This window comes from Felis catus, chromosome B1 (assembly GCF_018350175.1).
Source record: "Felis catus isolate Fca126 chromosome B1, F.catus_Fca126_mat1.0, whole genome shotgun sequence".
Classification (NCBI taxonomy): domain Eukaryota; kingdom Metazoa; phylum Chordata; class Mammalia; order Carnivora; family Felidae; genus Felis; species Felis catus.
In genome coordinates, this window is record NC_058371.1 from 115,594,497 (window position 1) to 115,616,367 (window position 21,871).

General features: G+C 38.7%; 1 protein-coding gene across 1 annotated transcript in view; it reads left to right on the forward strand.

Moving 5' to 3' along the window:
* Positions 1-12,693: 12,693 nt before the first annotated feature.
* Positions 12,694-21,871, forward strand: part of DKK2 (dickkopf WNT signaling pathway inhibitor 2) — a 102,169-nt gene continuing 92,991 nt past the window's right edge. The window contains exon 1 of the mRNA XM_003985106.6: positions 12,694-13,671. Within this exon, the coding sequence (XP_003985155.1) occupies positions 13,450-13,671 (222 nt within the window). The 5' untranslated portion in view covers positions 12,694-13,449. The remainder of the gene's footprint in view (positions 13,672-21,871) is intronic.

Genomic DNA, 21,871 nt, shown 5'->3' on the forward strand with positions numbered 1-21,871 from the left:
CAATGAAATATATTTTAATTTCTTTTTATAGATATAGAATTACATTGTGGATATGTCCTGAGTGTGTTCAACCAAGGCCCTGCTTCTGGACAGTTAGATTCATTTTAAAACCCTTGAGGGGCACCTGGGTGGCTCAGTTGGTTGAGCGTCCAACTTTGGCTCAGGTCGTGATCTCACGGTCTGTGGGTTCAAGCCCCATGTCGGGCTCTGTGCTGACAGCTCAGAGCCTGGAGCCTGCTTCAGATTCTGTGTCTCCCTGTATCTCTTCCCCTCCCCTGCTCATGCTCTGTCTGTCTCTATGTCAAAAATAAGTAAACATTAAAAAAAAAACCCTTGATATTACAAATAGTGCCATAATAAATACCTTTGTGTCTATGTCTTTGCTTATTTTTACCAGTATATCTTTGGAATAAATTCCCCAAAGTGGGATTACTCACTGAATCAAAAGTAACATGCATGTGTAATTGTGCTAGATTGTCAAATTCCCATCCATGTGGGAAAATGCCATTTTGTATTCCTGTCAACAATATATGATGGTGCTTGTTTTCTGACAGGTCTGCTGTAGAGATATTGTCAAACATTTTGATTTTTGCTGTCTTAGAGATAAGAAATAATATACTGGCATAGTTTTAATTTGGATTTCTTTTATTATGTATAAGCATTTCTTTTTCACATTTTTAAGAGCCATTTCATTTTTTCTCTAAACTCTCTCTTATTTCCAGGCTATATTCTTTATAGAATTATTGGACTTTTTTTTTCCATTTTTAGAACTTCTTTATACATTAAGGATATTCACCATTTGCTTCTGATATGAAATGTAAATATTTTTTCCTGTTTGTCATTAATCTTTGGGCTTTGTTCAGAGTGATTTTTGCCATGAAAAAAAAATCATCTTTATGAGATCAAAGTTTCCAAGATTTCTCTTTGTTACTCCTTGATTTTAAATCAGAAGCATATTTCCCTGGTTATGGAAAAATCAGTTTATGGAGGAGTTCATCTATTCATTTTTTTAACCTCCTGCATTGTTTTATGCATTTATTTATTTTTACAATTAAATTTTTGTTGTATTTGGAATTTATCTACTAGAGTGTGAAGAATAGATCCAGTTTTAGCTTTTTCCAGATGACTATCTGGCTAAACCAATGATTAAAAAGTCCAACTTTTAGACCACAGATTTGGGATGCTGCTTTTATCATATACTAAATGTCTATATGCAATTGAGTATACTGCTGAGTTTTCTATTATGTCACATTGGTCTGTATGTCTGTTTATGTACCAATAACAAATCAGTGCTTTTTTTAGAGGCTTTAATTTTTGGTAGATTTATCTCCATGTCTCTAATTAGTACTCTTCTTTTTCGGAGTTTTCCTGACCATTCTTGTTTATTCTCCCAAAAGATATTTTGATTCCATCTAATGTGGTTTTGTTGTTGTTGTTGTTGTTGTTCTTTTTAAGTAGGCTTCATGCTGAGAACAGAGCCTAATGCTGGGCTCCAACTCACCACTCTGAGATCAAGACCTGAGTGGAGATCAAGAGTCAGATACTTAACCAAATGAACCACCCAGGTACCCCTCAATCCAATGCATTTTTAAATAAACTTTCCCAATTTCAGGGGAAAAGAAACATGATATATTTCTATTGAGATTATATTAAATTTATTAATTAATTCAGGTACAACTGGCATCTTATAGTGTTGTGTCTTCTGTTCTGAAGATATCGTAAAACTTTTCATTTGCTTCAATCTACTTTTTTTTTTAATTTTTGGGAGTAGTTTTAGTTGTTTTCATTTCGGTTTTGTATATTTCAGGTTATGTTCATACCTAAGAATTGTATTATTTGTTTTCGGCAGTTGACAAGGGGTCTTCTCTTCTATAATACCTTCTAAATGATTTTTTGTTATATATAAGGACAATTATTGATTATTATTATATTTATTATTGGATGCTAAGATTAAAAACTGCTTCTGTAGTAAATTTTGTTTTGGGGATTTTCCAGATATATGCTTGCATTATCTGCAAATAGAAATGGTTTAACTTTAAAAATTTTTAGGGCTATAATTGATTTCTCTTGCTCAATTGAATGGCAATTACCAATAACATTGCTCAATAGCAGTGGGGATTTTGGTCATCCCTGTCTTGTTTCTGACTTCCTTATTTAAGCATCAAGTGATTCTCTATTAAGTACAGATGCTAACTTTTGTGATATTTATGGAGAGAGATATATATAATATAAATTATATAATATAACGTAAGATAATTTTTAACATGAATGGTGTCAGTTGAGTGTTGCCAAATGCTTTTTCTACATTCATGGAGATGATCGTATCATTTTTCTTTTTATATTATATTGATAGAACATATTAATGGATTTCCTAAGCTTTCATTTCTGAATAAACCCCATTTAGTCAAAGCGTATTGTTTAAAAGGACAATTGGATTTTGTTTATTACTACTTTAAGATTTCTTCACATCAGTTTTCACAAGGGCATTGGTCTGTTATCTCTCTTTTTCTTTCCCCCCACCTCATCCTTGTGTAATTTGTTACTGCATATAGCCATTATATAATACTGTCTCTCTCTGAAGACCATCATGTAGTCTTAATTCTATATGTAATTGCATATTTAGTACCAGTCCTTATTTCAATGTCTCCCCAATCATTGATGTTGTCTAAATCTTATTTTCTGGTAAATTTCTAAGGATAGGTTTATGTAATAATATTCTATGACTGCTTGGATTCACAAACTATTTTGTCTGGAATATTGGTACCTGAAGGTTGGTTTAGCTGGATGCAACACCCTTGGTTCACATTTTCTTTCTTTAACTATTTTAAATATTGTACCTAATTGTATCCTCACATAAAACATGGTTGTTAAAATCAACATGATCTTTTTCCTATTGCCAGAGGATATGTTTTCAAGTTCAGTAGTTTAAAACGTGTTATTGTATTGTCCATTCTGGGCAGACTTTCTCCTGTGTAACTTTATGATATGTATTTTCAAATCTTCTTCATTTTGTTCATTTTATTTTAGAACATTTTCTTAAATTATTTTATTTAATGGGTTTGTTGTTGTTTTTGTTCCGTTGCTTGGGTTTCTTATTTGGGGAAAACTGTTTTAAGCCTGTTGGATCTTCTTTTCCTGTCTTATATATCTACCATTTTTCTTGAACTCTTTTTATCTCTTTCCTTATTTCTTTTGATTTATCAAATGTCCTTCTTTGTCATCTAGCATTTCGCTAAAACATTGTATGTTGATCTTTTGTTCTTTCCAGTTCAATCTTCATTTCTGAAACAATTTCTCTTGTTACATCTTTTTTTTCCAGATCTTTCTTTTCTTGAAGCATATATTAGAGTTTTTCTAATTCCGATTTATGATGTTCTTTCATAGAATCAAATTTTTAAAATTTCCTTTAACATGTTTTAGAAGATTAGGTTACTATTTTATGTGTTTATTGGAAATTGTTTTTTGGCTTGCTTGTAGTGATGTTATTCTAGTCTTTATTCTCTTTCTTTCACATATTAAGTTTACACAGGATTGGGCCAAAATCTTTTTTTATTGCCCATTTTTAAGTTTAATAATTTTTCTTGTTGTTAGAGAGAGGGTTGGGCCAGAATAATTTTTCTAGCTATGTTACCCTAGCACTCCCCTTGTACTGTGTTTATAAAGTGATTTTTTTAAATGCCCTTATATTGTTGATATCTACTTCCTCCTTTTGCTCATTTTTATCTACACTTTTTCTTCTTGTCCCAATTGTTCCTGACCTACTCAATTTGGATTCTATTTCCCTAGGTTTTCTTCATTGAGGAACTTTGTTTTTTGACTTAGAGCCAGCAGAACCCATTCTCTCCTAGTTATGTCTACTGCTTTCAGATTGGCTGTGTTCTATCAAATGAGGACTTGAAAAAGACTTGAGCGTTCTCTTCTTGAGAGCCTCAGGTTTTTCCGTCAACATCATTTTTCATAGAAACTAATATATGGGCCTTATAATCATTGGTGATTTTCATCACTCACCTTATTGCCTTGTTTTACTCTAGATGTTATCTGTGGGGTTTGTTGTTATTGTGGTTGTGGTTATGTTTGTTTGTTTGTTTTTGTTTTTGTTTTCCCAGTGTCTTTTTTCTGGTTTTGTATAGCAGGCATTTAAAAACTATGCCATCATGTGTTCCCAGACTCTACCTTCAAACTTTTACCAATAGACTTTTTGAATAACACTAATCCCTTTGTGTTGGGGCTGCTTTATTTGATGTTTATTGCAAGCAGTAAAACATGGGACAAAGTCAGGACAGAGTGAATAAGGAGGGAAGCAGCTTGTTGAAGTAGTTTTTTAAAGAGCTGGGGGGGCGAGGGAGGGGGAAGATGCAAACATTGTTATGGGAGTGGAGAGTCACAGAAGCTAAAGGAAGGTAAGAACTGAGGTCTTTGGATTTTGTTGCCTTAAAAAACTGTTTATTTATTTATCTTGAGAGAGACAGCAGGGGAGGGGCAGAGGGAGAGGTGAGAGAGAATTCCAAGAAGGTTTTGTGCTGTCTGCACAGAGCCCTACGCAGACTCAAACTCACAAACCGTGAGATCATGACCTGAGCCGAAACCAAGAGTCCGAGACTTAACTGACTGAGCCACCCAGGTGCCCTGTTGCTGTTTTGTTGGTTTTTCGTTTTTTGTTTTCAAGTAACCAGAGACAGTTTGAAAATAAAGTGGTAGTAAGATTAAATGGTATGGTTCATTTCCAATGCATTCTGCACATTCGTTAGGCCGTTTGCAACCTGGTTTATCCGCCTTTGTTTCTGAGTGGTCGGGAAGAGTTTTTACAGTAGATTTGGTGCCATATGGGCAAACTGCACTGATCTTGATAAAGAAAGATCGTTCCTTGTGTGTACTTGGGTAAGGGAAATCTCACTAACTTTTAAATTGTTTTTAAAATCCTTACAATCTAGGATTCAGAAGTATTACAGCATCTTCATGGGGAGAGTAGACCTGTTGTCAGGTCTCTCCAATTCAAAAACACTGGTATAGGAAAGGTCTTTAAACACTTCTTTCCAGAAAAATTATTTTGTAATAATCTCTAGTTCTTCATCTTTCTTACTATTGATAAATGTGCATTACTGCCCTCTGCTGCATGAACTTGGACCTCTCCTAGTCTTGCAGACTAATGATAATTTTGTAAGATCATGGATTTGTTTTAAAGCCCATTTCTAAAAGTTGGCAGGAATTCTTCTTTTGTCAGAGAATAATATCATGATGGGTTGCAAGTTTTATCCCCCATTTGTATGGATTTACTTAGAGGCATTACTTAGAGCGGTTTCCTTAGAGACATTTTAATATTAAATGGACACTGAAAAAGAAAAGCAGGTGATCATGTCTGCTATATTCAGAAAGTGCTTTACAAATGAATGGCAGATAGTGTACAAATTAACTTACAATTAACAGTCTTAGACTGAATCTACACTTGGTTAAAGAGAATGAAAATTGGTGGATTTTAACAAGCATAACTTTTGATCAGAACTTACAATTGTGGGCTTTCTAAATGAATCACCTCCTAGAATTATGCAAACATATAGAAAGGAAAATCACATAATTACATGAACTTGAAAGTAATACTTAGGAAGTTATAATTGTATCTTGGCTTTTCACATTAGAAAAGGTCCCAGTTTGCATATCTCTGGCCCGGTGCTAGCTCCAGTGTTAAGTGGCGGAAAGACATGCATTCAATATTGTAGAACAAAACGACAGTTTTCAAAATTTGATTCATTCTATTACATGCTAAGAGTATATTTATACAATACATTTTGATACCTAAAAGGCCAATGGATAAAATACTTGAGGATTTCATTTTCTTATTAGTTAAAATATAATATTGGTATTGGGGAACAAGGCTAACCCACTTTTAGAACATGGAAACGGTTGTTATGTTCTAGATCTTATGTGATCTTAGGTACATAAAATCTGCACATATGTTCTTGATACTAACAACAAAAATAGCATCTTATGGATTTTGGAAAGAACAACAACAAAAACTGAACTAAATCTGAGTTTGTTCTAACTCAGATTTCTTTATAACTTAAAAACTAAATGGTCAAAGTGCACATATATTAAAAAATGATTTCATGAGCAGTTTCAATGAAATTAGATATTCCCTCTGCTTCCACATATTTAGCACTGCCTTGAATTAATTAAAGGTACTGTGATTCCAACTGACTATTAATTTACTGAATAAATGGAACAAATCAAATTAAATAAATGGACAAATTAAGTTAGTAACAGAACAACTTGCTGATTGCTAGATCGATCTATTTTTGATTCCCGCTTCCTTTTTCTTTGATCTACAATGATTTCATTTTTGTATCATATACTCCTGTATTTTATTATTTCCATCTTTCATTAACGAGGTGCTGTTTTGAAATGTAAAAATGACCTTATCTTCTTGGCAAATAGCTTGTATTCATTTTCAGGGCCCCAGTGGAATCTCAACAATCATATTCAAACTCAGTCAGCTGGGTCCATAGTTAGCCATAAGTCACACACAGAAGAAAGGTGAGAAAGTTAATATCATTAACACAGGCCAGAGGTAAAATGTAATAGGAAAAATTTGAGTAACATTTTTAAGTGGATGTATGACACATCTCCCACCTTAAGTTTAGGAACTCTGGTGGACTTCCAGAAATGTTACTCCTTCCCCAAATATTTTAATATGCACTATGTCTATAAATCCATCTGTTAGGAGCTGAATTCTGTTTCCCCCCCAAATTTACATGTTGAAACCCTAGCCCCCAGTACCTCAGAATGTAACTGCATTTGGAGATAAGGCCTTTATAAAGGACATTAAGTTAAAATGAGGTCTTTAGGGTAGATCCTCATCCAGTCTGACTTATGTCTTTATAAGAAGAGGAAATTTGGACAAAGACATAAAGGGACAGCCAAGTGAGGACACAGAGAGGCGTTAGCCACCTGCAAGCCAAAAAGAGTGGCCTCAGAAGAAACCAAACCTACCCCCACGTTGATCTTGGAATTCTTGCCTCCAGAACTGTGAGAAAATAAAATCTGTTGTTTAAGCCATTCAGTCTGTGCCATTTTGTTATAGCCACAGACTAGCCATAGACATAAGACACCATCTAAATTGATAGCAGAGAGCCTTTTTTTGTTTCTCTGCTAAATGATCACTGAGTTTCCAAGAGGCTCTACTACATTGGATGAAGCTGCAGTATATGTACTCGTCTACTTACATTATTGATGTTATTTGTAGCCATTAACCAAGCTCACCTCCTTCAGCAGAGTCAGCATTGAGTTCTGCTGCAATGAGGAAATTTTCTCCTTTTTTAGGTGTTCTCTACATCGCTGCCGTAACTGGGCTTTATGTCTAAAATGAGAGCCTAATGTGCTGCAAGTTACTCTTTGCTCAGTGATTATTTTAATATTGTATATTGTTTTAAAGGCATGAACTAAGGAATCCGAATAAGAGGTAATACATGTAATGCATGTAAAGTACTTAACAAGCCAGCATATAGTAAGAATTTTAATATATTTTGCTTGTTATTATTTTTTATTACTACTGTATATTTCAAGCCATTTACCTATAAAATTCCTCCAGTTGATTGTAGTTTAATATCTTGACTTTTCATACCTCAAATTGTTTTTGAGTATTGCAGCCTATTCCTACTCTATCAAAAGGTAGGATCTATTATAAAATGATCATTCAAAAATAGACCAAACACAATTTACATTTCCTATTACCGAGCCTAGTGATGCTTGAAACACAGATTTTAAATTGCCACTTGGGAACCTATTTCCTTATTTTTTGCAAACAGTTTTCACATTATTTTTCAATCTGTGCCACAATTTATTTTATAGTTAATGTTTTTCCCTGGTCATTAGTCATAGGTTCGGATAACTACCAGGAAGAAACATATTGTCCCATGACTGGATTAGCTACCCTGCCCTTCCATTTTTTAATACTCTCTACTTCAAGTGACCAAATCATTTCTGACTGGATAAATTGCCAGATTTTCAATAGTTTCCCCATTTGAGTAATGTTTGTTTTGGAAATAATCTGTAATAATAACAGGGTAGAAATCAATCTATCTTGTTCTTGGCAGGTTGAGGGCTCATAGAATATTTTGCCTAACTCACTGTGGATTCCAAATCTTAGCAGTTAACAGTTGATTAAAACCAACCAATCAACTAACACATCTTTCCCCTAAATAAAAACAATAACAAAAGCAGGCATTTAAAAAGTCATCTTTCTGGATCCCTGTCCTATCAAAAATACAGCAGCTTTAACTTCCTTGTGGGACTTCTCTAGAACCCTGAAGACCTAAGGAATATAGTTTGGAACCCACTGGTCCAGATTACTGAGAAGTTGTTTGTTTTCTTGCTCATCAAGATGAGATTCCTTGCAATGAACCTCTCTTAAGAATTAAACATGTTTCTCTTTCACAGCCAAGTGTAGTAGTTTCCCAAGAAGAATCTTGAAAACAGCCTGCCAGAATTCAGCAGTGGGAGTATGTGGACCACCAAGAAGGATCTGCAGTGTATGGAACCAGCAGAAATTGTGCATCACAAAGGGAAAGGCTTGGTGTTAAACATTTGGAGAATGTTTCCAATTTCGGCTTCACCTAAGGTCACTTACATGCACAAGAATCAGTAGAATTTGGTCCACTTGAGTTTCTGACTATAATATTTGCACTTTTTATTAGTTGGGTTCAGGTGCTAGGAGAGGGATCTGTTCAATAATTCTCTTTCATCTGAGTAGCAGATAAAGTATTGAGAAGATGATTAGTAGGTCAAAGATCAAAAAAAAAAGTCATTAGCTAAGCAATTGTGTTTTTGATTGATCCACTGTGAAATCCCTGAAATCATTTCATTCGTGCATGTTTGTGTCAAGTATAGCTAAGTGCCTCAAAAGTGACTGATGAGGCTTTTTCTCATTAGTAGGTCCTGTTGTTCATCAGATCAAGGTACAAAAGAGTTAATAGCTGAAAATTACAGCAGGGATCAAATAGGAGATACAAATTTTTCATATCTGGTTGGAAATGAGCCCTATCAAGAAACACACACAAAAAGGTTCACAATACCAGTGCTAACTTACGTTTACTGAAGATTATTTAAAATGCAATTAACAGCAACACATGATACTATTATTTCTTAGGCAGAGTGAGAAGCATGAAATGCTCATGTGATAAGATCCAAAATGTGAGCGTACTACTAGAATAGACAGCCAAGTAGCCTTGTTTACTATGGAGAGAGGAAACCCATATAACCATATTTTCCAAGTCTTTTAACATCCGACAGGAGGAAGGTCTGTCATGTCCATCCTGTGTGGACGAGAGGATTTAGGGTCCTGTGGGGCCTACTAAAATGTAATCTCCCTTCCCAATTTGCCATAATACCATATTTTGGTTCTTAGTAACTAAAATGACCACGACTAGTGTCATTGTAGGACTATTTTCTCCATGTACACTCTAAAAGTGTACATGTAACTTATGAAGAAAGAAAAGACTGGAGGACATATCTATTTTTTTTTCTTTCCACAGCCACATGAATTCAATCCAGTTCAGAAGTTCCAGATACCCTATGAGAGACTGAAATTGGCAGAATTCAGCAGCAGATGAGAACACAGGAAGGCTCATAGCAGCAACTCCTGAGAGGGGCGAGAGGCAGATTTCAGTGAGGCAAGGCCTTGACAGTGGACCATAAGCTTCTCCATAGCCAAGGCACTGTCTTAGGCACCTTTGTCTTCTCAAGACCTTAAGCTCAATAAACATGCAGTGAATGCATGAACAACTGCTAAACAGACTTATGTAGGAAGTGGTTGCCATTGCGGGGAGAGAGATAATGGGATAGAAAACACGAAAAAGGCAATTATGTGTATGCACTTAGCTCACCGTGGGGCTAAGTAGTCAGAAGGAAACCAGGATCCAGAAACAACTAGTGAGATGGTTATTTTTCAACGGAACCAAAATGACTTGAGGAGCAGAGAGAGAAGGGAAAATACGGCCAAAGGAGAAAGTGCTCAGGCACTTTCTTCTAAGAAAACCCTATCCTTACTTCTGTACAGTATTGCCTTTATATATTTACTCCCTAATGATGTTATTGCAAAATGCATTAAAAAATCCATTTTTCCAAGTACATTATGAAGCTTGTATCTTCATGCTTATGAAAACACACATGAGAAAACACATGTGTGGTTATGACATTAGTCCAAAGGATTATGTTTATTTGCAGTTAGTTGATTTTGTGTATGTATATCTACTTGTCTATGTGTGGGTTATATGTGTCTGTTCTACAATTTAAAGAGAGCACTTGGATCATGAATACAATTAGTTTTTACCTCCTGTAAAAACTCCTCCTCCTCCTGTTTAGCCTAAGGTGTAATTGTGTATATTTAAGCATTTGATTCCATAGTGTGATTTAGTTTCATGTATATGGGGAAGTGTTAGTGCACCTAAATGTAAATTTTGATTTTTAATTTTGATTTGCAAAAATTTCCTTTTGGAGTGTGTAGGGTGTCATGTAAACCCCTGAGATAATCTCTATCATGATACCCAGAGAAGAGGGGCTTCTTGAGAGTACATAAGTTGAGCTTCACATCATTTTGCTTTTCAGCAGATATATTGACAAGAGTTAGGAATGACCATGTGGGATCTTACTTTGGTTGGAAGTAAGGAAAGAGGGAACTGACAGGCAACGTATCTTCAGGTTTTCTCTTGATACATGTGTTCCCTCTTTAGCAGATGATGGATATTTGCAACCTTCAAATGGATGTAGAATGATTTTTTACCCATATCATTTAGCTCTCTTTTGTCTTTTCCTTTGCTCCAGATCTTGAAAAATTCCCAACCAATAGCCTCCTAACTTAAATTTCTCCATTTAGTATTTCTCCATTAGTATTTTCTCCATTAGTATTTTCTAATTGGCATATCACAAAGAAGGCAAAAGATACACCTTCCTTAAGGTGTAAACACTGAATCCCAAGTACTCATTAATAGCATATCAATCAGTTTCCTTGCCCTTCACTAGTCCTGTAATGCGTCCTTTGTCCTTGCAAATACATTCCCAGGCATATTTTTAAAAAGTGGAAAAAAAAAATTGAATGTGAAAATCTCTACTCTAAGGAAGCACAAAGGCAATCCAGAGATAAAAGATTCCAGAGGTTTCCTCAGTTTTAATGACTCTTTGCTTGTGTTTAAAAAAAAAAAAATCTGAAAACGAAGAATTCCACGCCAGACAGACTCACAGATCAGGGCAGAGAAACATGCAAGGCTGGTGCTGTCTGGGAGACCCCAGACATAAATTCCTACTTTAGAACTCGGCCCTTTTGTGGGGAAAAGAAAAGAGTCACTAACGTTCTCACTTAGCGACGTGTTGAACGCATACTCCTGTAGGCGCTGGTGTGCTTTAGGATCAGGAATCCTGTTAGGATCGGGTCCACAGATCAGATCTAGAGTGCAGTTCGGGAGATAAGCCTCCTTCTCTAGCTGTTAGCTGCCAAGCTGTGCTCACGGCCTCAATTTCTCTGCGCGCAGGCGTTAGAGCCTGAGAAGGACAAATACAACTCCCAAACAAGCCTTCTCATTGCAGTAGAAGCATTGGCGATTAACGGCCAAACCGCTCCAAACCCGAGCACTGAGCTTGCCCGGGACGCCTTGTCTCCTGCAATACTTCCGCGCCTCGTCCGGATGCTGCCACTGGCGCCCCCAAGCGCCGCGCGCTGGGCGCCCCAGTCCCTCTTAAATCCTCCTAGACCTTCTCAGAAGCAAACCGGACCTAGGGAGCCTTGTGAGCTGGAAGGAAAGGCTTCCCATGGAATTCCCAGAAGCTAGGAGGCAGGAAGCTGAGGAAAGCAGAGCCTCAAAAGGCTCTCCTGCCTCCGTTCATTCCAGTTTGGGATTTCCTCTCTGCAAAAAGGGGGCAGTTGCCTGGCACGGTAAAGGTGCCCGGTAGAGCTGGGAGATTGAAACCCTCGCAGCGTACTCAGGGCACCCCATTCCTCCCAGCCCCAGAGACAGAAACGTACGCTGCGTGTGTGGTGGGGTCCCAGGGTTAGGGGTGCAGAAGGCAGACACTAGAAAATCCCAAATGTCTCCTGGGCTTAAAGAATAGGAACATCTTTCCCCTTTCTCAGGTCGTCTTCTCCCCAATTCCAAAGCCCCCATCCATCTCAGTTGGGCACCCCTTGGCACACAGCATAGCGCAGCCTCACACACCGACTGGGAGGCAAAGACTAAAACCCAACTTGAGCATTCGAGCGTACACAGACCACAGCATTAACGCCCAGGTGCTCACTTCTCTAAATCTTCTGTAGGGCTTTCTAGTGCCCCAGTAGGAGTCAGGCATTGGAGGTGGGTGCTGGTGGTCCCCAAGGGCGGTGGAAACCTGCCCCTCTCCACTTCCACTTTTGTCCTCCGTCCGTCCCCAAAGGTCTTTCCACCGTCTGGAGCTGTGGTCAGGAATTAGGAGACCTCACGTTCCTCTGGGACTGAATCCCATTTTCTCAATTGTTGTAGCGTGAAGAGGGGTGTGGGAGGGGGGCAAGGAGGAGAGGCAGGAGTGGGGGCCGCAGAAGCAGCAGCCGCATGGGGGAAGGAGAAGAGTGGGGCGGGAACGTGGGGGGTGAGAGAAACGATTTCACTCTTTGTCACTCTTGAATTGGGGGCGGAGGGAAAAAAAAAACCCCACTGTGGGAAGCTATAAAAAGCAAAGGGGGCGGCGGTGAGAGAGCAAACGGAGAGAGGGAGACCGATCCGCGCGCGAGACCGCTCCCAGGGCATTGCTGCGTTCCTGGCAGCGGTAGGCTGCCGGGTGTGAACCGGGAAGCGACGCTTCGCGGCGACTGTGCCTGCGCGCGTGGGAGACCTCCGCTCGCCTCAGACCTCCAGGGTCACGTCTGGGGCGTTCTGGATCCCCCATTAGAGCGTCCGCTAACACTGTGTCCTGCAAAGGTGGAGGCTTAAAGCGTAGTAAGGAAGGCAAAGAGGAGAAAAAAGCAACTGAAGCCGCGGGAGAAGGAGCTGGTGTGGACCTCCAGAGGGATTAAGAGGACGATTGGACCGCGGAGATCCGGGTCCAGAGGGATTAAGAGGACGATTGGACCGGCGGGACCACGGAGGTGCGGGGCAAGGAGCAACTGGAGCAGTGCGGTCTGTGGGGCTGGGTCTTCTTGCACCTCGGGTCACGCCTCCTTGGCGAGAGTGCTCCTCGCCTTTGATTGCTTCCAGTTACTGCAGAACTTCCTGCCCCGCTGGAGAAGCGGGTCTCGCTCTGGTCGCTCTCGCTCCTGGTCTGAAGCGTGAGACTGAGTTCACACGGTGCTGGGCCCCCCCAAGCCAAGTGGGGTTGGGGGAACAGAGCCTGCGATCCGCCTCTCCCCGAGTGAGGGGCCAGGTGTAGGGGTCCTCCCTCCTCTCTCATCCGCACCCCTCCCGGCTTTGCGCCTCCCCGGGGACCCCTCGCCAGGAAATGGCCGCGCTGATGCGGGGCAAGGACTCGTCCCGATGTCTGCTCCTACTGGCCGCGGTGCTGATGGTGGAGAGCTCACAGCTCGGCAGCTCGCGGGCCAAACTCAACTCCATCAAGTCCTCTCTGGGCGGGGAGACGCCTGCCCAGGCCGCCAATCGATCAGCGGGCACATACCAAGGACTGGCTTTCGGCGGCAGTAAGAAGGGCAAAAACCTGGGGCAGGTAGGAAAACACTCCAAATACACTCTACAGCAGGAGCGATAGGGACCAGCGCTCTTGAGCGCCTCGTTTGCCTTTGCACGCCTCAACCTTTCAAGTGCGTCCCCAGGTGTGGCGCGCACCACAGCTAGGGAGGGGTTCCCAGAACAGATCTTCGTGGGCAGGGGTGGCTGGTGGCTGCTGGTGCTGGAGGGTGTGGACCGGGTGGATTAGGGTTCTCTCATTTTTCCTTTGGGACATGGGCATGGTCAAAATCCAGAGCGTATCGGTGGGGAATGGTCCTTCTCCAAATTTAACATGGCGATGCTGATGATAATGTTAATAGCAGCTAACACATAGCAACTATTACGTGTCAGGCACCGCTCTAAGCGTTTACATATATTTAATCTTCACAACCCTATGAGCTAGGCGCTGTTACTCCCCCCATTCTGCAAATGAAGAAATTGAGTTAAGGAGTGATTAATCGATTTGCCCAAGGCACACAAGCTAGTGTTAAGTGGCAGAGTGGGATTCCAATCTAAACAGTCTGGGGCCAGGTCCTGGTCTCTTAACCATTACATTTTACAACGTGGAGGGGGGGATTTACCCTCTTTCAGGTTCTGCTTCCCTCCCAACCACTTTCTTCCTTCAAAGAAGTGAGGTCACAGACAGAAAACTTCAGGACAATCCATTTCTCAATTCTCTAGCATTGTAAATAAATCATCCAGGAGGCAGCAAAATGATGAAGCGACATTGACAGCATCGCGTAACGCAGGCGACCAGGGTGCCTGCGACATAGCAAGGTACACGCCGGAGGCATTTTCGCAAGCGGAAACTTTTCGAGGGCGTTTGTCACATTGTCATACAGACACATTGACAGTCGCTTGCAAAGAGTTACGCAAATATTCACAAACAATAAAACTAGCGTGCACACTCAGGGCCCGCTGTGGCCAGCGCGCAGCAGCCAGGAGAGGGGGCCTTGTGGGCACTGGGAACCACGACAGCTCCCCCTTTCTGCTCCTTTTGTAGCAAGCCAAAACCGAAAGCCAGTATGCCAAACAGCACACGCACCTCTCAGCACAACTGTCAACCCGTGAAAGCGGCTCATTGCCCCACAGATCCTGGGTTTCCTTGTTTCATCGGAGGACCTTGTTGCACCCGCTGTGCGAGCTCTTCGTGTCCTCCACTGCCCCTGCTCCTAGCGCAGGCGGCAGGGTGAAGTTGAGAGCAAGGGCCAGTCCTGGATGGACAATGAGGGAAAAGTTGGCCCGGGTTTGGCCCCCTACTGCCCTCTCACGGGGACAGTTTTGCTAGGTTTACAGTTCCAGAATGCTTCCTAGGCTTTGAAATGACAAACATTTCAGCTATCTTCTCAAAGGAATACAAAGTCTACAACCACTTTTTTTTTTTTAAGGGTCTCAAGGGAAATGAACTATACATATGCATGCATACTACATGCATTAATACTACAGGCATACATGTCCTTTGCACATTCTCGCATGTCTTGTGCACATACCTCCACACTTATGTGACCATTGTCATTCCCTTTTACTCTTCCCTCTGAAACACCCAACACTTTCCATAGTAATGCACTTAACATTCCCTTAGATATCCATCATGAAACGAGGCAAAGTTTAGAAGGAAACAAAGCTGTCGATCCAAATCATAAGACTTTTCTCTAATGCTCCTAACTTCGAATTCTGTCTTGTCAGTTGTTGAAGAGAGCTAGACGTTTAGTTCAGCCAAGGACAGAGGGGTGGACCCAATGATCTTTTGAGGTTCCTATCGATTTTAATCAATGTACATCCTGTGAGTTTCTGTAAAAGACTTTCTGTTTCTGTCACCACTGGGCCCCAACACTTGATGTTCCTGAATCAAATTATCAGTTATGTCAGAACTGTCATTAGCCATGGGTTTACATGGACTAAACTGAGGAGTGCAGCCCAGAATCTAGCTTATGCCTTATGTTTTGATATGCCTATTTTTCTCTGTGTCCAAATATCTGCTCCTTAAAGAGGTTGCAATTCTATGTGGATGTCTTCAAATGGGAAATTGATTCATTTTTATAAATGAGTTTAATTTTCTTCTTTCTTTCTTTCTTTCTTTCTTTCTTTCTTTCTTTCTTTCTAATACTCTCCATAACTTAGTGGTTCTGGGGAATAGATTTCATTATATTTACTTAACTGTAATACCATATCCTTAAAATTTGATGATGGGTTTGTGAGAAAATTGTAATTTATAAGAGATAGTGGTAACGTAAGATAAAACACAGTTGAATTGAAGTAAGATAGGTGGAAACTGAGAGGATTATCTTTTGTTATTTTCTGGCTTCTTACTTGTTTAGCGGGTAATCTAAAATGTATTCTATTATGAAGAAACAAATGGAAAAATCTATCTTCTTTGAAGTAGAAGAATTCTTTGAATATTTACATGTCTCTTTACCTTCTTTAATCTACTAGTTAGGTGGTTTCTGAAATTCTTTGTACTCTCACTTTCAATAATAGAATGGAAGTTAGAAAGACTATTCAAACAGGAAGATGCCACATCCTTTTTTGGAGAAAAAAATGTCGAATTGAAGTGTAGCCGAGCTGAATTTTTATCCATCAGAATAGAAAAATATGATTGATTGATAAGATTGGGTGTTAAGTGCCAACTGATCAAACTAGCTAATTATGTAGTGTCATTCTGAGGCCTGATAATTTGATTTTCTCCCCCTCCCCCAATCTTGATGAATGATGCTGAAATGTATGTGTTTCAGAGGTACAGGAACAGGAAACTGTAGGATGCAAATTCAAGCAGGTATATCAGAAACTTAGTTTTTGGTCTTCTTTTCCTTAAGTGAAAATTGAATAATTTTTTTTTCTGATTTACTTTCAGAATATAGAATTAAAATAAAGATTTTATTGCCCTTGCAGAATAAATTAATGAAGGAATTTAATAATTCATTAATCTACAAAAATGAAAATGAGAAAATAGGCCCGAAGCTTTTCTTGATTCGATGTAGACTGTTTTCGTATGAAGAAAACATTCTTATTTATAGGAATTCTATTTATTCTATAGGTGAGATGGATTATTTGTAAATCATTCCTGGAAAAGATGCCTTTGAAGATCAGGAAAGAGTAGGAGAGGTCAAAAAGAGAACATACTGTTCTCCAGAGGCGTTACGATTCTCATTTTTAGGTTTGCTTTCAAAGACAGTTATGAGCTATGATGGAAAATGACCTACAAAATTGAATATGGCAGTATTCAAGTGATTGATACAGAAGTAGCAAAAATGATTTCGTTGAATTTTTCACATTTATGTTTTAACTTGGCTTTCCATTTTCATCTATTGCTTATGAGTTTTAAAAGATAGTGTATATGTATGTGGGATAAATTAACTTGTAGACTGTTACTAACGTATATACATGTCAAGATATTTCCCTTTCTAAAGAGATTATTGCAAATGTTCTAAGTTAAAAATAATTTTAAACAAAATCTTTTATATCATGTGGATACATATATTCTGAATAAGTACACCGTTGCTTGACATCACCTCTGGAGTTTGAAGTAATCAAGTTTTAGAGGCCACTTTAAGAACAAATAAAACAACAAGTAATTTAAAAAATCAATTTACTTTTGTAATTCACTTTTTTTTTTCCAAATGGAAAACCTTTGGATTTGTGCTTGTAATTGCTTCTTTTAGTCTTCTTTACTCCTTGCTTTGTCTCTTTGAGACAGATTAATTTGAATGCAATGCTATTGGATTTTGAAATATTTTTAGAGGTTATGAGTAGAAGAGTGGAAAATAAGTACATTTTAAATGTAAATAAGCTTCCTGGCATGTGTCTCTAAAAAGAAGCTGAAAACCGGTTTAACATAAATTCGATTCTGTGATTTTCTCATATAACTTGGACATTTGGGCAGGTTTGGATAACGTTGTGCTATGAAAAAAGAATGCTTGAAATACGTTGAAACAGAAGCTTGAGGGAGTCGGTTAGAGAGCCCTAATATTTGTGTATTGCATTTTCTTTAATAAAAACTGCCACGGGTATCTGTATGTATGAATACTCAGGAAAGTGCTCATAGAAGTAAACTGTATATAAAATAGATGGCCTATTTGCTGTAGGTGATCACTTCACTTTTTGAAATTACCCATGACTTTTTTTTTAACCCCAGCCCAACTTTCTCCTGCTAGAGAGTAAATATCTGTAATTTTTTCGAAACATCACCTGATGCTAAGTGCAATCAGGAAAGCAAATCATTTTTAAAATTTAAACTTTCTAAAATAGAAAGGTTTTGAAACAATCTGCAGTAAGGTTCATTTTCTTTCACTGTGAATAATAGAGAATTGATAGTCGATGCAAGTGGAAGGTGACCTCGTGAATAGCAAGAAAAGTATTTTAACGATAATCTAAGTAGGAGCATCCATCATTTTATTTTTGTGCTAGAGTAGAGAGAGCAAGGGACAAGGGTACTTAAACTCACTCCAGCTGTGACTTTGACCCTACCAGAGTCTTTTTTAGTACTCCCCTCCAATACAAACTCCTCCCAGGATGTTTCAAATCTTATAGTTTTTAAAGTAGAGAAAGCAATGTAATAGAAGGGTAACTGATGTATTCTGTTCTAGAAGAATGTTGCCGCTTCCTCTACTTTTCCTTGTACAATCATTTTAAATGGATATTAAAATAACTTGTTAAATTGTAGAAGTTTTTATAATACTCAACATATTTACCATTTTCGACCCACAATTTTCTAGCTGTTCATTCTTTGATATTGATGTAACATCAAAATGAATTACAATCTTTTTTCTGTCTGTGATTCCCTCACAGCCCTTTAAAGTCATTCTACTTCATTAGACCCCTGGTTACTTGTGCTCATCTATAAAAAGAAGGTAAAGCTGCTCCTAGTTACTTATCTCACAATTGAAAAGATTTATTTACTATGTGTGTCTGCCCATGACTCTCACTGAGTCATTTTTTAAAAAATAATTTTGAAACAGAACCCAAAAGGAGAAAAAAATTAATAATAGTTAATGGATAAATTTTTGCATTGTGTAGGATTGCTTTAAGATAACAGGAAGATTAAATATGGAATGCATAATGAAAATTTAGTATTATCATGGAAGGTAAGCAGAGGTTAATTTTCTTTTCCTCCTTTGTCCCCTCTTGCCAGGAGCTAGAGGACAGCAACATATTTTTCTCTAATTGCTTTGTTGTGTTTTGTTTTGTTTTTCAGGACAAATATAAACTATTCTCCCAAATGAAGAGGTCAACTGATATAAAATATGGGAGATTTTTTTTGATAGGAACATCTGTCTACAGGAAGAAAAGTCACCACCCAAATATTTTAAGTAGTGGCTTCCCAACAAGTCTCTCGTGCTAGCAGCTCTGGGTTACTGCCCATGTCTCTGGGTTCAAACCAGTGATGATGGAGGCCATGAATGATACCAACATCTAATCAGATGTCCTCAGGGAGAGCTCATCCCATAAATCCTTGTCCTTGGAACGATAAATTGAGCCAGATGAAACTTTAAGGCAGAGGGATTTCAATATCAGGTCTAAAATGCTGTATTTTAACTCAAGTAATTCGTTTATGTAGCATTAAAAAACAATTATTATTTCAACACTGATTCCATAACCACTTAACCATAACAGACTCTATTTGTGGAGTCTTAATAGTAGTTGAGATTTATCTATGTGCAATAAACAATAACAAATAACAAATGTGGCAATAAAATCAGAAAAAAGCACAAAAGTAGTATATTTTTTAAAACCTCATTTCTTCTCTCTCCTTCATAGATAAAAGGGACAAGTGTGCATTAGTTATCCTTTGAAATATATTACAGTGCCTAATTTAATTGGTTGATTCCACTTATGTATTATAATTTGGTATATAGATAGTTACATATTTTATAATCATACGAATTCTAACTGCTGCACCCTGTCTAAAACAAAGAAATAAAATTAATGAGGGAATAAGTACATTAGGTGGAAAAACATCAAAGCATCACAATTAGGAGTACTGATTTCTTAAAATAGTGGATCTATGCAAACATTTCCAGAAAGATGTTAGTTCTCTGTACTATATCTTTCCAAATAAGAGTGTTCTTTTTTTCTGGGGACTGGAGGAAGTAAGTGGTCCTCAGACATATTATTTCCTTCACTGGCTTATAAGTACTTATAGCACACATTAAATTCTAGTACAAAGTTCCATTTATTATTTACTCTGTGCCATACATTGCTCCAAATGCTTCATTATAATGAACTCTTTCGAACGTCTCAGCAGCCCTTCAAAGGGCAAGTCCTATTGTCATCCTTATTTTTATAAATGATAAAATATTTTATAAATGATAAAGCAATAATTTTTCTGAGACACAGAGAGGTTATGCAGTTTGTGCAAGTCACACAGCATTAAGTGCAGAGAGGCAAAAAACACACTCTCCTGTGTTTATCTGCCTGCATCTGAGGGACACAAGGTGCCCACTGACACCAGCAAGGCAGAGGCCTTCTCAGTGACCTCCCTGCAAGGATTGTGAGTTGGCTTGACTGGCATCACTCACATCTGATCAGATAAGGGAAAAATCATCGAGGGCTAGTGCCTCTGATTGCTTTTGCTTTTCGCTTGCTTTGGACTTCTCTAGCTTCCTTTTGGAGAATCAGATGATCTGTAGCAGCCCCACAGCACTATACTTTCCAAAGAGGTTCCAACTTCTGACTTGCCACTGACCAGCTTAATATCTTTGGGAAAGTTACTTAATCTCTGGTTCTTTTTCTTTTAATATGTAAAATAAGATAAGTAACAATAGCAACCAAGAGTAATCATATTTATGTTACTGAGCCAGAGGGAAAGGGAAGTGCACTTATTTACTGTGCTAATGTCATTATTACTGCTACCATTACAGAAATAAGTAAGACCAAGTCAAGTGCTCACGCAAAAAACAGAAAGTGCGGCTTCATCTTCCCCACCAAACCGGGCAGGGGTAACTAAATAAATGCATGTGATGTGCATGAAGGAAACAAATGAACTCAGTGGCACCAAGGGCAAGATTGCAAAACAAAACAAGACAAAATGAATACACACACAAACATGCTATTACATTTCTTGTATCGAATGTTAACATTAAGAGGGATGGTGAGTCAGTGCTGTCTTGTATAAAGTAAGCAAAATAGCATATAATTGAGTAATTGGTGAAATACACAGAAGCAAGGGTACACCAGACATTAAAATACAATCACAGTAAGTGAGGGTCCTAACAGCCATGGCAATATTAGTTATTTAACCACAGGAACCAAAATAATTGAACAACATGTTAGAGTCTGCTGCCGACAGCATTAATTTGATATTCTCCAAAGTAAGATAGCCTCTGCAAAGGCAAGTTTCTTGACACTTTCTGCACAGCCTGGGGCCCAGGGAGCTTGCTGAGAATTTGGAAGGTTTACAAACCTTTTTTGAGTGTCAGCTGTCCTGCGAGGAGGACTTAGAAATTCGGGGTTCATAATTCCCATTCCACTCCCTTCACTTTCTTTGTTTTATTTGGACTATTCCAGGATTCAGGTGATTTGGAAGTATTTTAACAATGTTACATTAAGAGTGAAAGTCTTTTAGCATATTGGAAACCAGCTGTTTGCCAATAAGTGTTTCTATCTGGTAATGAGCTAAAAGACTGGGTTCAGATGGGATGATGGGCGTGGGGATTGTCATTTAAAACCAACTGAAATGACAGCTCACATTCAAATAATGGTCTTCACTTGCTCATTCTAGCTTCACTTCATCTTAACCCTTTGAAACTTGGCTCAAGAAGCATTGGGTTAATTTGTCTCTTGAAATCTTTTCAACAATCATCCTCTATGCTCGGTAGCCTATCCTTTATACTTAATGTATCCCCTTGCTTCTGGTGTTACATGTTTCCATGTTCCTTTCTGGATCATTCCTCCCTCTTTCTTTCACTGATCCCTCTACAACCTTCTGCCCATAAATGTGGGCATTTGCTCAAGTCCCTTCCTTACACTTCTTTCTCTGTTCCACTCTCTCCCCTTTGCTGAGAGGATTTCCTTCTTTGCAATCATTTGCCACACAGGCAGAAATCTACCCTTAGTTTGGTTAAACTCCTGAGCCCCCTTACCTGCTCAACTGTTTGGGACATCTTTCCAGAAACAAACAAACAAACAAACAAGTCCCCATATCAAAAATCACACATTTTATGTCTAACCTTGAATTGTCAGGAGTTAGGCAACCAAGTCTT